At 38.9% G+C, this 13,960-nt stretch overlaps 1 protein-coding gene across 6 annotated transcripts in view; it reads left to right on the top strand.

The window, feature by feature from the left end:
• Pkia (cAMP-dependent protein kinase inhibitor alpha) overlaps positions 1-4,027 on the top strand; it is a 99,088-nt gene extending 95,061 nt beyond the window's left edge. For all 6 annotated transcript variants that reach the window (XM_075971466.1, XM_075971469.1, XM_075971471.1 and 3 more), the window contains one exon: positions 676-4,027. In XM_075971466.1, the coding sequence (XP_075827581.1) occupies positions 676-755 (80 nt within the window). In that variant the 3' untranslated portion in view covers positions 756-4,027. The remainder of the gene's footprint in view (positions 1-675) is intronic.
• Positions 4,028-13,960: the final 9,933 nt, after the last annotated feature.

The following is a 13,960-nucleotide window of genomic DNA, read 5'->3' on the forward strand; positions in this document are numbered from 1 at the left end:
CAGTGTAATGTTAAATCCCGACCAATTTCTTCAAACATAGAATCCCCACCCACCCTCATAGGAGTATGGGTCCTCATTGTAATAATGCAGTCACTTTCATCTTTCAACATTCTCCTCTCTGTCATCTGTCTGGATCTGACTCCCTTCCTTTGATTAGGACAGATCAGAGACCAGTAAACTCTTGGACAAAAGACAAACCAAAAAAAAAAAAAAAAAAAAAAACCTTCTATCTTCTATTGTTACTATAAATTTTCAGTTAATAAAACTTTTGAGAAATTAGGTGAGTAATCCTAAAGCTTCATAAATAATAGCAAAGATAAATTTTAAATATTTCTTCAAATTAGAGGATCAGGACACAATCCCTGGTCTGCTTTCTATAGACTGTAAAAGCACATTTAATAGTGATCAGCTTGGCCATGAGATTTCCTTTATCAAAAGCACAGCCAATCATTGACAATTGAATATTTCACAAGTTATTTTTTTCTGACTATTGTGCCAGTGTCACAGAAAGTACCAGGCTCTGAACACTCACACTATTTTCTTGATCGTGCACTACCAAGAAAACACACTTGTCTCTAAAACCTGTTCAGACTTCGTGGATAGGTCTGACCTCTGCAACATGAGACGGTAAGAGTCAGTAAACACAAGCTTCCCCGCTTTCTTTATCTTTTACAGAAGGTGAAGACAATGGACAGAGAAGCTCCACAGAACAAAGTGGGGAAGCCCAAGGAGAAGCCGCCAAATCTGAAAGCTAACAACACTCCGTTCTGACCTTCAACAACACGTGACAATGTGGCGAATCTCCTGGCATTGCTCGGATGTATTTGCTGTCATGAGTGAAAGAGAGGGGAAGAAAATGGCTGCGCTGTGTGGCCAGAAGCAGTTCGCTGCCATGTTAAAAGTGGGGGCGGAGCCTGTGTCTGCAGACAGCCGTTTCCCTACCTCTGTCATTAGCAATGGTTGAAATCACCTGGCCTGTGCTTGGATCTCGTTTTCTGTATGGGTCTTTTCACTTGACCGTATAATGAAATGCTTGTAGAGAGTAGCACCGACCTCGCTGATGATTCCTGTAGCATCTGGCCCCTCATGATGTCAGAGGATTTAATTGTGTCTAATTGAAAAGGGTTGGCTGAACCCCAGAGTTTAACTATCTCTGGTTGGAGTATTCACCCAGTAAAAGAACCATCCAGAGAGCACTGTTAGCATTGTGTCCCTGTGTGTTAGTGCTGTGTTATTCACACCGTTTTGTATCGTACAGTATACCTGCTCAGCACTGCCCTTTGACTGCTTGTGTGAAACAAATGATGTACATTACTGTGAATTTTTATACCACTCATTTTTTAAAGGGCTGCCTTTTTCATTTCCCATAGTGTTGTGGCATGCACGGGGAAGAACATACTTTTGTAAACACTACTCTCCCATGATAACTGTGTGCTGACGCCTAAGTCCACCAGACTCACCAAGACCCCTTTGCTAATTATACAGGCATTTGGAAATATCCATTAATGTGAATATTGCCCGAGTTCAGTCTTCTCGGTCTCTGCACAGACAAGAATTTTATCAATATTGATTTTATTTCTAAATAAGATGTTCTTTCAGCTAATATTTTGAGTTTTCATAAGAATTTTAGAAATTGAGGAAGTAGAAAAAGAAAGCCAGATAATACTAAGAACTGGAAAGACCGTGCTCTGTGGGTCAGTTTTCTTATGCTGATGTGTGCCACTGTTTAAATCCGGAGGCTGGCTTATGAGGAACGTTCTCTCCACCCAACCCTTGAGGATCAGGCCTAGACGTGGAGCCCTTGTGCTGTGTCCCACCATGTCCTTTTTCAGCCCTTTCATATCCAGATGTTATTATGCACTTTTTAATGTTTGTAAACTTTTACTAATAATTAGTGTGAATTGCATTCTGATACAGTAATTATCACCTAACCACACTTTTACTGATGCTGTTGGTGGCCTATGGTGTGTTTTGACATCGTGACTCTTGTACGGAAAATTTCTTTGACCTGTGTAACCCTTCTGGTCAGTATTATGAAGCCAACTGTCTATGATAATAAATAAGGATCCAGTAAGATGCCCAAGGCTCATGAATTGTGGGATAAATAACAGATGACAGGAGGCCTTTGCAGCAAACAATCCCCTAAGTGCGCTGGAGGGCATAGCCACAGTTCCGGATTAAGTAGAGAGCAGTGCTTCAACAGGCAGTCTGTGGAGCTGACAGGAGCTCAGCCTGTCTGTAGTCACTCACAAAATGGAAGGTCATAGCCTGCTCACATCTTCCTGTACAGTGCATTTTTACAGACTGGAAGTACATGAGTATCTTTAGTTCCCAACTGAATATTTTCCAGAAAAACAAGAAATGTCAAGTATGTCTTTCTGGATATAGAACAGCAAATAGATTAAGTGTGGGAGTCCTTGTTTTGGTCTAACTCATTGGAGGCTAGTTAGGAGTGAAATAAACCTACTTAGCGATAGACTCAAACACGTGAGCAGAAGCTTCCGGGCCTGTTTAGACAATCTTTGATTATCTAAAACATTCAACAGTTTTCAACGTCCTTGTTTAATTATCCTTATAGCTTTCTTGTGAATATGAAGTTCATTCTTAACGTTGTGGAATTCCAAACTGATTTCACGTGCATTTTGTAAAATTTAAAAGCAGTGCTGAGTCTATGTGGAAGGTTTATATACCTGTGTGACATATTACTATTAATGCATGTGGTGCCATGCTTGTCTTCAAATATATAAGAAGTGCTAAATGGAAAAGTCATATGGAGCCTTTGATTTGGTTTGGCCTCTTACTACTACTTTGTAATACTGTATTTAAACCCAGAGGTATTCTCACTCTGGGAAGGAAAAAAAAAAACATTCTCAAGCTCCCAAACTGTATCAATTTTTTTGGCAAAAGTGCATAAAATCTTCAAATTTTTATTTAATATCTGTTACTTGCAAGTAAGTAATAATACATAGGGAATGAGTCTGTAACGACAAATAGAAGAGTGGGCAACCCAAACAAGTGATTGTTAACTACCCCAACTGAGTCACTTCGAAACCCTTTCTTTCAACAATTCGAATGCACCATTTAGAGTTCAATCTTTCTCCCTTTTCACACACTGGGAAGTGAACATGAATAAGGACTAATTTTTGCAAGATAGGAAAGCTATTTTGATCCCATGTTTATCTATCAACAGAACTTTGATTCCACATGTCACAAAATTAAAGCTAATTACACAGCATATTTCTCTGTGTGGAAAGGGTCAGTGATGCCCTCATTCAGCTGTGTTTTATGGAAAAGCACAGTGAGTTCCAGAAGGGACTTGTCTCTCTTGTGAATGGCAGATGGGTCAATGTCACATGTGGCTAAGCCCACCTTTTCTTTTGTTTTAGGTTTTCTTTAAATATTCAATTAAAGCTTATTTTGAGAGTTTACTTCTGGCATATGAGTCAAAAATTTGCATAGGTTTATGTTATGAATGTGTATCAACATTCTATGGTTTTTATTGAATTACCAAGAAACATAAAGATTTTGGTTTTTGATACATTAACGATGAGTGAGAAGTTGTTTAATTTACCTGTTCTCAACTGAGAGCATCCTATGTCAATGCTTGCTCATCCCGAGTTCACAGAAGTGCTCTCTGTGCTGTAAAAAGAATCATGACATTCATTTTTCTGGAAATCCTAACACAGTACTCCACTGTTGCCCTACCACTGAGCCTTCCTTGGACGTGGCAGCAAGGCACCATTTTAGAAAATGAATGGCATTTCTATTTCTTCACAGAGAAATAACACAGGAAAAAAGATGTAACTGATGGGCAGCAGGCTTCTGAGTTAAACCTGCAGTAGTAAGGAGAAAATGTTTTAAATGAAAAAGAATAAAGGATACATAATTGACGATGTCTTAGGAACCCGGCATTGTTCTTTGAAGAATGACAGCCTTGGAAGTCATTTGTGAGCTTCTATGACTTTTGTATTTAGCAATGTTGCATGCTCACACAATTGATATTAAAATCAGCACTTGTTTTCTGAAATGTAGTCTATCAAGAGTGTTTATTTATTATCTACTATACACATTTTGCTAGAGAAAGGTTGTAAAAGAGAAACTCAAGCCTAAGGCATCTGTGGTGCATGGCCCCAGCCTCTTAGTTTCGATTCCCTGTCCTTTACTGTAGAAAATTCTATTCCACTCTACTGTAGAAGCTCAGCACCTTCAGTGTTCCCTCTACCATAACCATCCCTCTCTCAGATCCAAAATGCCGTCATACCTCTGCTTCTTACTTGGTTATCAGAAGGATTTTGAACATGCTGAAAGATGTTAAAACATTCTCCAGTAAGTACTCTCTCTCTCTCTCTCTCTCTCTCTCTCTCTCTCTCTCTCTCTCTCTCACACACACACACACACACACACACAGAGAGAGACAGAGAGAGAGACAGAGAGAACCCGTTAGTTACACTCCCTTTCCCTAAATTAAATTTTACATGATTTTTGGTAACTTTCTTCTCTCCCACCCACACTCTGATCATGTGAGAAGTAGAAGTTCAAGGCCTGAGACATCATCCACATTGCCCTTCTACAATAAGGATTTCCGATGAGTCAGCAATGACAAACATTGTTACAGACACCTCTTGTCACTGTGTTGTTGATGGCATTTGGTGTTAGAAGCTATTTGAATAGACCTTCCTTTATCTGTATACTATTTCCATTTAGTTACAATACTTTCATCACAGGCAGGTAGAAAAGACCAAGAAGAAAACATGAGACTCAAATAAAATTAGCCACCCATCAGGCAGGATCTGGTCTCCAGCACAAAGGGACTTGTAAATATTCAAATTTGTCTTCCTCAAGCTACTAAAACAGAACACACATGAAACATGCCCCTTGTACTTCTTATGACTGTCTAATTTATGATATTAGGAGTGGGTATCCTGGCTACTTCCTGGTATAAAATAAAATTACCACAGTGACCTCACAGTAACTCACTAACTCTGTTTGCACCCTATTTTGTCTCTTTCCGCAAGAAGATGAACATTTCTTCAACAACTTATTCTAGGCAGGATTGCATCATTACTTTTCCTCTTCAGTACCCGCAAATTATTTGTTGTCTTTCTTGCAAATCTGCTCAATTTAATAGCAACCAAAACTATCCCACCCTTGTTTTTGTTCACCTTTTAGATTATGCTAAAAAATGTCTAGTAATGTGTACTCATTAGCAATGGCCATCTTGACTCGAGTACAGTATAGCTCTCTGATACCGGAAGGAATGGAAAAGTTTTCTGCTTCCTGTCTAAGATTTATCCCTTCATTTGAGACCATTAATTTTCTCACAGCCTTTATTGAAGACAACCTAATTGTCTTTTTGTTTTTTACTAACTTTATCTTTCCATAAATGTGCTCAAGTTTTCATGCCCCCCCTTTAGATTCATTCTTTATATTTCTCAAAGCTATGACCTCTCTTCCATGCTTTCTTGCATCTCCTTCTCATCCCTTATCCATCTGCTATCTGCAGCATTTCTCACCACCAATAACTCCCAGATAATCAGTTGTCATGAAGTCAGAAATTTCTGAAATGTAGAAATTAAGGAAGTAATATTAAATCCAAGGACTAACATAAAAAGTGTATTTATAAATTTAATTGATGCCTACATGACAGAATATAGGAGAACTTTGTCTCTTCTTCAAAGTAGAATATACATTGTCCACCAAATGCATTTCCTCCCCAGAAACCTTCTGAGATGTAGACAGGTCACTACTCTATGATCATGACCTCCCATTATGATTGTTGACTGCATCCTTAGGCCCCACACTACCCATTTCTTCAGATAGGGTGTTTGCAACAAAGAATGCCAGCCTCAAACTTAGCCATCCAGAGATGTCCCAGGTTGTCCTGTAAGTGCTGCTAGGAGTTTGATTCTTGGATGACTCATGATGATACCATCAGTTTTTCTCAAGCGCCCTCATGTTTTGGTAAAACCGCAGCCTCCTTGTACTTTGAGTTAGGCCTAACAAATAGGCTTCATTTGCCTTCATAGGTTGGGTTTGGTTTGGTTTTAGTTTATTGTTTTTTGAAAGTGTGTTTACTTATTGAGTTCCTTTCTTTCTAATAACTCATTCTAGCTACTTCTTCATTCTTTACTTCCCTACTAAATATTGTTTTTCATGGTAGTCTCTCTATTGTGAGTGTGTGTGTATGGCAAGGTGAAGTGTTGGGACTAAAGCCAGGTGGCTACCTTTCTACCAGCTCCTGTCTTTTCTTTGATAATTTGCACTCCAACACCATCAAGATCACACTCACCATGGTAAGTCTCATATTCTCTTCTCCAGTACACAAGTCACTCCCACTCACCTGACCTATTGGACAATTGGGCATGGATTTCTCAAAACATGAGAACAAAGACAAACCATTTATTTATTAAATATCACATTCTATATACCTCCTTGATCTGAAAAGTTAATTATCACATTCTATATACCTCCTTTATCTGGGAATTCTTATTGACACATGTTTATTAATTTTTTCAGATGTTATATCTTTACATCTTTTCTCAAAATCTTTAAAGTTTAAAATCTCCTTGACTTCGTTCCCCTTTTCAATACCCCACTTGTAATGGATTAGCTGCCCCCTGTTCTTAATTCTCTAACATTTTATCTTCTAATGGTTCTATTCTTTGAGTCAAATATGAATAAAAGATTGTAGCAACTGTATTGTTTCTTTACTTATCTTTGCATCTTCATTATCTGTTAGGCACTTAGTAAGTATTTGTAAATAATGTGTGAGCTCACAGTATCATTAGGGGAGACAGTCTTTATTTACAGATCAACTACGAATAAATGCAATTCAGGCATAAAGCTGATAGTTGAAACTGCTGACATCAGTAACATTCCTTACTGCCCAAAATTCAAACCATTTTTTCTTTTTTACAATAAAATAAATACTTTTGAAATTCTATGCTACATGTGTATCTACATATTTGATATGCTTTGCAGAAGTGAGATGTCAAAGACCAGTGTGAAACAAAGGAAAAATTTAGAATAAAGGCACCGTGATATATAATGATCCCATTAAAACTCCTTGCGGGAGTCCTATAACCTGCATTCTCCCAAATTTGCTGAACTTAATCTATCCAAAGAGAGATATATCTTCCTTCCTTGACCTAAGCACCTCAGAAAGGGCTCCATGAAGGATGCTGAGAACCGTAGACAAGGATGTTCTGGGCTTTCTAAGAATATGGTTTACTGAAAATACCCTGATAGGCTAAAGAGATGGTATTTCTGATGAGACTAATAGGATTTTGATGGTAGGGAAATGAAAAGAAAAGAATTAAAAGGACTAAGGTTCAAATGTTCATACGCTCAAGGAAAAAAATAACGATGTGTACTAAAATGCACATTATATAACATTGAGGTCTCTCTTCCTAAAGATTGGATCGTTCGTAAAATACTGATAATTAAATTTGCACTTTAAGTCTAGTAGAACAAAAGAAGTATTTTGTATGTGAGGATTCTCACATGTTTGATGGTGGCTTTGGCTATATCATACTGAATAATTAGGCTGATCACAGCTTTGACATGTAAGAAGACAACTTTTTAAAGGAAAAAAGCAAACAGGAGGTAAGAAGCAAAGAAGGAAGAAGGGAGGAAAGCGAGGAAGAGAGAAAAAATGAAACCCTCATGTTCTATTTTACTCAAAAGAGGGATGGAAACAAAGCTTGCTGTGAAGAGGGAAGTTCCTAACTAACATACATGTGCAAAATGGCTTTGGCAGCGGCAAAAGCAGGTGATAGGACTACTGTGACTGCCCTATTGCATTTTATTTCTCCTAGCCCACAGACCTACAGAGTTCTAAGGGTTAAAAGCAATGTAAAAAAATGACTATAGCTAGAAGGTGACAAGGCAGCAAAATCTGCATTCTCAGAAGATCCTAAATAAGGTCTAATGTAACTTAAACTAGATAAGGCGAAAGAGCTCAGCAGTTATTGAGATGTAAGTCTCCCTAGTAGGAAAATTAGAAAACAAAATCCTCAGAATTGAATTGACAACAGAATTTGAAACTATACAATAGAAACACATAATTATGGATATTGAAATTATACAAACCAGAAGACATGAAGATTATCATTTTTCCCACTAGAGTTACCAAACTTCCTGCATCACTTCTCTATCCTTATTTAGAAAGGTATTTTTCACTACAATTGTGTCGTTTTGTTTTGTTTTATTTTTGAAACTTTTGTGTGTATCTTATTCCCATTTTAAATTCAAAATTTTAGAGAATTACTATGTAGAGAAGAGTAATGGGAAAAAAAGCAAGCCTTGTGTTTGAAGGATCAATGCGAGATTTGTTCTCAATTGGGTGCAAAGGTAGTTCCTGGAGCTGACAACAGTATGTCTTCACTAAGCTAATTAAGTCCACATGTACACTTGAGAGCTTATGACTAAAGGAGATTGCACAAGGACTGAAGGGGTTTCTAAATGAGATTAACAAAAGGCTCTAGTACATAGATTTTTTTAAAGACTAGAAAAGAAGGAAAAGGACCATTTTATATGCTCTGAGCTAGACATTTTAATACTACTAAATTTACATCAATAAATATCAGCAATACTTTTCAGTGAGCCCTGGGTTTTAGATGGAGTTCTTCAATTAGTATATATACAGTCGACATAGCATGGAACTCTAATGCCTATTAAAATGAATTCACTTACAACATATGAGGACTAAAGTTCATTACATTAATTAATAAATGTTTGACTATTGTAAACAACAATAGAAGAATATGGAACATGCCAAGTAGATTCCCAAGGAGAAATATTACTCAAAAGAAAACAAAACAAGATCAATGTGCATATTTCTTGAGAACAATTCATTGAAAGAAAATTAGTTGTTCTGCACTAGTTTCACAGGTAGCAGATTGAGACTCCTATATTTATTTAATTAATGAAGCTAAGTAAAGCACATCATATAATTGTGAAGTATGGGGAAAGCAAATGGGCCACGTGGAGAAGTAGGAACCTGAGACCCTTGCAGGAAAACCTGGAAAACCTTAAAGCAGTTGAATGTGTCTCATGTGGCCCAGCACTGACTGCCAGATCAGCTCCAAGAGATGAGTCAAAGAGCAGGAAGTCAGGGTACAAGGAGCCCATGTCCAGCCTGCAGCAGTGGGGAAAGAATTCTGCCTGTGGGTGTGGGATTTTGAAGGAATGCTAAGTGCTAGACATGAAAGTTGTCCTAGGACTTATTTCAAGGTTAGGAATTCAGCAGCTGAAAAGGCCAAAGAAATTTTAGAAGGAAAATGAGCAACAGCTGAGCTCCCTTAATTTCTTGTCATGCCCTGATCCACACTTCCATTTTTAAAGTAACCATGTTTCACTGCCAACAACACAATTTTCACGAGAATGACTCTCACCATAGGATTGAAGTGGAGGTCTTTTACTTCTCCTTTGGGTAATAGTAATATAGTCTGATCATGGATCAGAGGTTCAAGTATATTAACTATAGTTCTCAAATTACTCTAAAAGAAGAGAATAAATGTGTCTAGGACCAGCAAGAGGCCCAACAAGTAAGGACACTTGGTGCCAAGACTGAACACCTGCCTTAGACCACAGGAACTCACATGATGGAAGGAAAGTATCCACCTGCAAATTGTCTTCTGACCACCAAATGCACGACATGGTATCCCTACACACACACACACACACACACACACACATTTAATCTGAGAAAAATACTTATCTCATAAATGAACAATGTGGGATGCATACAAGTCACACTCAGAAAAATGTAGTTTGGGGATTGAAAACCGGGGCTAAAATTTAAGTTGATGTTCTCAGTTGACAATACCTCTGCTTTCAACTAAACAAGAACTTTGCAACAAAGCAATAATATAAGCCGAACATGTAACCTTAAATTCTCTAGAGTTTAAATTAAAAATATAAAGAAAGCATTAAAATAACCCGATATATTTTAAATTCTTTTATTAAAGTTTATGTTTCTCAATACCAGTTCCTCCAACTCTGGTATGTATTTTACAGACAGTGTAGCTTAACCCAAATGTGCTCTTGGTGTTACATTTCACAGTACATGACCAAGGGTCAGACTCTGCTGCATATGATTCAAAATGGGAAGTGCTGACTTTGAAGGAGAGGACCTATGCTGTAGACATGTTCACATAGTTCTCAGTGCTTCTAAAGTTTGACTTCATGTCACAATCACCTGGAAAACTTTTAAACATATAAGGAACTGGATTTATTCTATACAATTTTTAATTTAATTGTAATGTGAACTCCTAGGTATCAGTATTTTTAAACTTTGTATTGAAGTATGATGAATATTTAAAATGAGCATGCATTTTAAAATAAAAATAAAATAAGTCTGTGTATTTTTCTAGAATAAATATTCAGGTAAACATCATCCAGATTGAGAATTCAAATATATCAACACTTAGAATCCTCCTCATATTTCTTTGTAGTCACCACCTCTGGAAAAAGCTAAATCCCCTGTAACTGGTAAACTGATTCATATCCATCTATCCTTTCAAAGCTAAATCCAGTCTAACCCATCAGCTAGCCCATCAGTGTTCATTTCAGACGGCCCCGCTGTAGAATCCTGCCAAATGGTTGATATCAACCTGGCTGTCTCTATCACATCCCACCCCCTATACATAAATGCCTGAGAGCATAGGCCTTTCAAAGGATTCCATCTCCAGGTCCATCCATTTCATTTTCACTCTATCCCAGGCTATCATATTCCTTCTCTTCTGTTCCAGTCTTGCTGATGCCCAGTATTCCGTGCCCTGTATCCTACTTAGTTAGCCATAGATCACGTAGACGAGAATGCTGTGAAACCAGTATTGAAAATAGATTCTTTTCTCATACAACACACGCAGACCACAGTCCCCCTCCCACTCCTCCCAACTCTCCCTCCCCCACACCTCTCCTCTTCAACACCCCACTTCATTTTCCTTAGGAGGCCTCCAAGAGACAACAGCTGAACAGGGCGAAACAAGATACTTAAGACAAGGTAAAAACCCTCACATCAAGGCAACCAGCAGAAGGAAAAGAGTTCCAAGAGCAGGCAAGGGTCAGAGACTCTTTTGCGCCCAGTTAGGAGTCCTACAAAAACGCCAAGCTAACAGCCACAGAACCTACACAGAGGACCTAGTACAGACCCGTGCAGGCATGGTGCCTGCTTTATGACTCTCTGTGACCCCTACTTTATTGATTCAATAGACCATGTTTTCCTGGTGTCCTTCATACCCTCTGACTCCTACAACTTTTCCTTTCCCTCTTTGAGAGGGACATCCCCATCTCTGAGGAGATGAAACATTGGAGACCTCCGATTTAGGCTCCCTTTCTTTCTCTCTCTGCATAATGTGTGACTGTGGGTCTCTGCACCTGGTCCCATCTGCCAGAAGAAGCCTCTCTGATAATGACTGTACAATCTATGAGTACAGAAGACTATCATTAGAAATCATTTATCTCTATCTATCTGCCTGCCTGGCTGTCTATCTACCTATGTATCTACCTATCTATTTATTTTTATTTTGCTTTTTGCCAGAACTGTTTGTTTTTACCCTTGGTCTCTGGACCATCCAGCCTTTAGTTCCTGGTCATCCACGCTTTGTCGGGCATGGACTCCCTCTAGTGGCATGGGCCTCAAAGTTTAACCAGACACTGGTTGGCAACTCCCACAAGTCCTGGACCACATTTTCCCAGCACATCTGGCAAGCAAGATGGATTATAGGGCTAAGGTTTGTAGCTGGATTGATGGCCATGATTCTCTTTCAGTAGCCTGCAGAGTACCTTCCTGTGCCAAAGAGACTATAACAGTAGTTCTCAACCTGTGGGTCAGGACCCCTTTGTTCTTGGCAATGGGGCCCCACTCAGACTTGAAATTTTTACTGTATAAAACTAAACAGAATTCCCAAGCCTGTTCTATTTTCCTTGTTATAATTCTCAACTTTCTATCTCATTACCAATTTACTGGGCCCATCTACTTTGATCTGAAGAAATACCATTTGCTTATCTTGACTAGTTCTCTTGTTCACATTAAAAAAGTTGAAAAAAAATCAGGCTTAGTGTCTTCAATGGACGTCTCCCCGGTAACAAATTTAGGGCATAATCATCTATTAAGATGTATCGCAGCTCCACTCAGTATGAGGAAAGAGACAAAAAAACATCTTGAATTCCTGGTCCCCTTCCTATAGTAAATACTGAACAAGCACATTCTAGACATACTGAATTCACACAAACATCTGGCCTGTCATTTGTTGGAATTGCTTTACAATCGAGCTTCATTTCTTTTCAATCAGAACAGTGCTCTGTTGTGCTTCTTGCCCGTAAAAGAATATTTTGAATGGATCTGACTTTGCAAAGGCAGCACTTACAATTGAGAAAGGCAAAACGTGGCCATCTGTTCCCTCTACTTGGCTCAGTCTGACAGTGGCCTGTGGCAGCTGTCTTCCCACTTGATTTGCCTTCCTCCCACCCAGCCCACCTGCCTCTTACCACCAGTTTCTCACTCCGCCTTTCTCACATACACGTGTTTCCACATTCTTTCCCTCCTACTCACATATCTCCATGTGCCCTCATTTGATCTCTTCATTGTTCTTAAAGTCAACAGTACACAGTTGCTTGCTGGACTCCATCCTCCAAGCCTAGTTTCCTCCCTGTCATTTTGCTTACAGTGTTGTGTTAAGTGATTATTCTCTTCCCAACTACTACTCAACATATGTAACAGAAAAAAAGAAAACCAGAAAGGGAATACCAATCTTAATTTACTTATATGTGACTCTATATCAAGTCTGGTCCAAGTAAGGAAACAGCTAAGGCTCTGTTTAATGCAGAGCTTAAAGAAGTAACAATGCTGTTCAGGCGTCCCTCACTTCAACCATTAAATAATTCCCCCAGAGTCTTCCATCAGGTATGACAGAATGGTCAGGTGTAATCATCACCAACTGCTGCCACAACTCCAAACTGATCTAAGTTCCCCAAAGATTAATATCACACACTCGCTCAACCATATTCATTGTTTCTCTATCCATGATAGCCAGAAACTGGAAACAATCTAGATGCTTCTCAACAGAAGAATGAATGAAGAAAATGGAGTATTACTCAAGAGTTAAAGGAATGACATCTTGAAGTTTGCAAGCAAATCGATAGAACTACAAGAAAATCATCCTGGGTGAGGTAATACAGACCCAGAAGGATAAATATTGTATGTATTCACACAAATACAACTACAAAACCTTTGATCTAGTCTTAAATGACAACCAAGCTACACGTTGTATATCCAGAGATATTAGATATAAAGGAAGGGGTTGAGAGGACACATTGTTCTTCCTGGGAAGACAAATATAACAGATTTTATAGAAGAACTAAGGTGCAGGGGTACAGGAATAGAGAACCTGGTGGGGAGGGGAAGGGAACATGGGGTTGAGCAAGGGCATGCAGAGAGACACAGGTAGAATTGTGGGGCATTTGAGGGATGGTATGGAAATCTAATACAGTGGAAACTCCCTAAAATGTTTGAAGATGATCCTAGTGAATGTAGGGCCCAGGCCTACCCCTGTTTCTAGGGTTTATATTGAGGACAGTTTCTGGTCAGCCAGCTAAAACATTCTGTTTGTTTCTATGCTCCCTCTGCCCTGTCTAGTCATTAGCTGTAGGGCATTGTTTACTCCATCTTGAACGTGGCAATTTCCCACCTTCCTAGGAGGAATTTCTCATGCAGCAGCTAGGTATTTAAGGATTTCCCCAAGGTTGAATAAACATCATTCTGCTGATCTCCTTTCAAATGACCCAGGTCTCTTGTGTGTTCTTTCAATCTCCAGGTCCTTGCTTGGCTCATGTAGGGTACAGTGGCGGGCACGAACTGTATCAAGAGGGTAACATAGAATCAGGTGTTACAAGTGAAGTCTCCAAATAATGAGGAAGAGAGAGAGTACCAGCTGGACATCTCTTGTAGCCAAAC

This window comes from Microtus pennsylvanicus, chromosome 5 (assembly GCF_037038515.1).
Source record: "Microtus pennsylvanicus isolate mMicPen1 chromosome 5, mMicPen1.hap1, whole genome shotgun sequence".
In the NCBI taxonomy this organism is placed as follows: Eukaryota; Metazoa; Chordata; class Mammalia; order Rodentia; family Cricetidae; genus Microtus; species Microtus pennsylvanicus.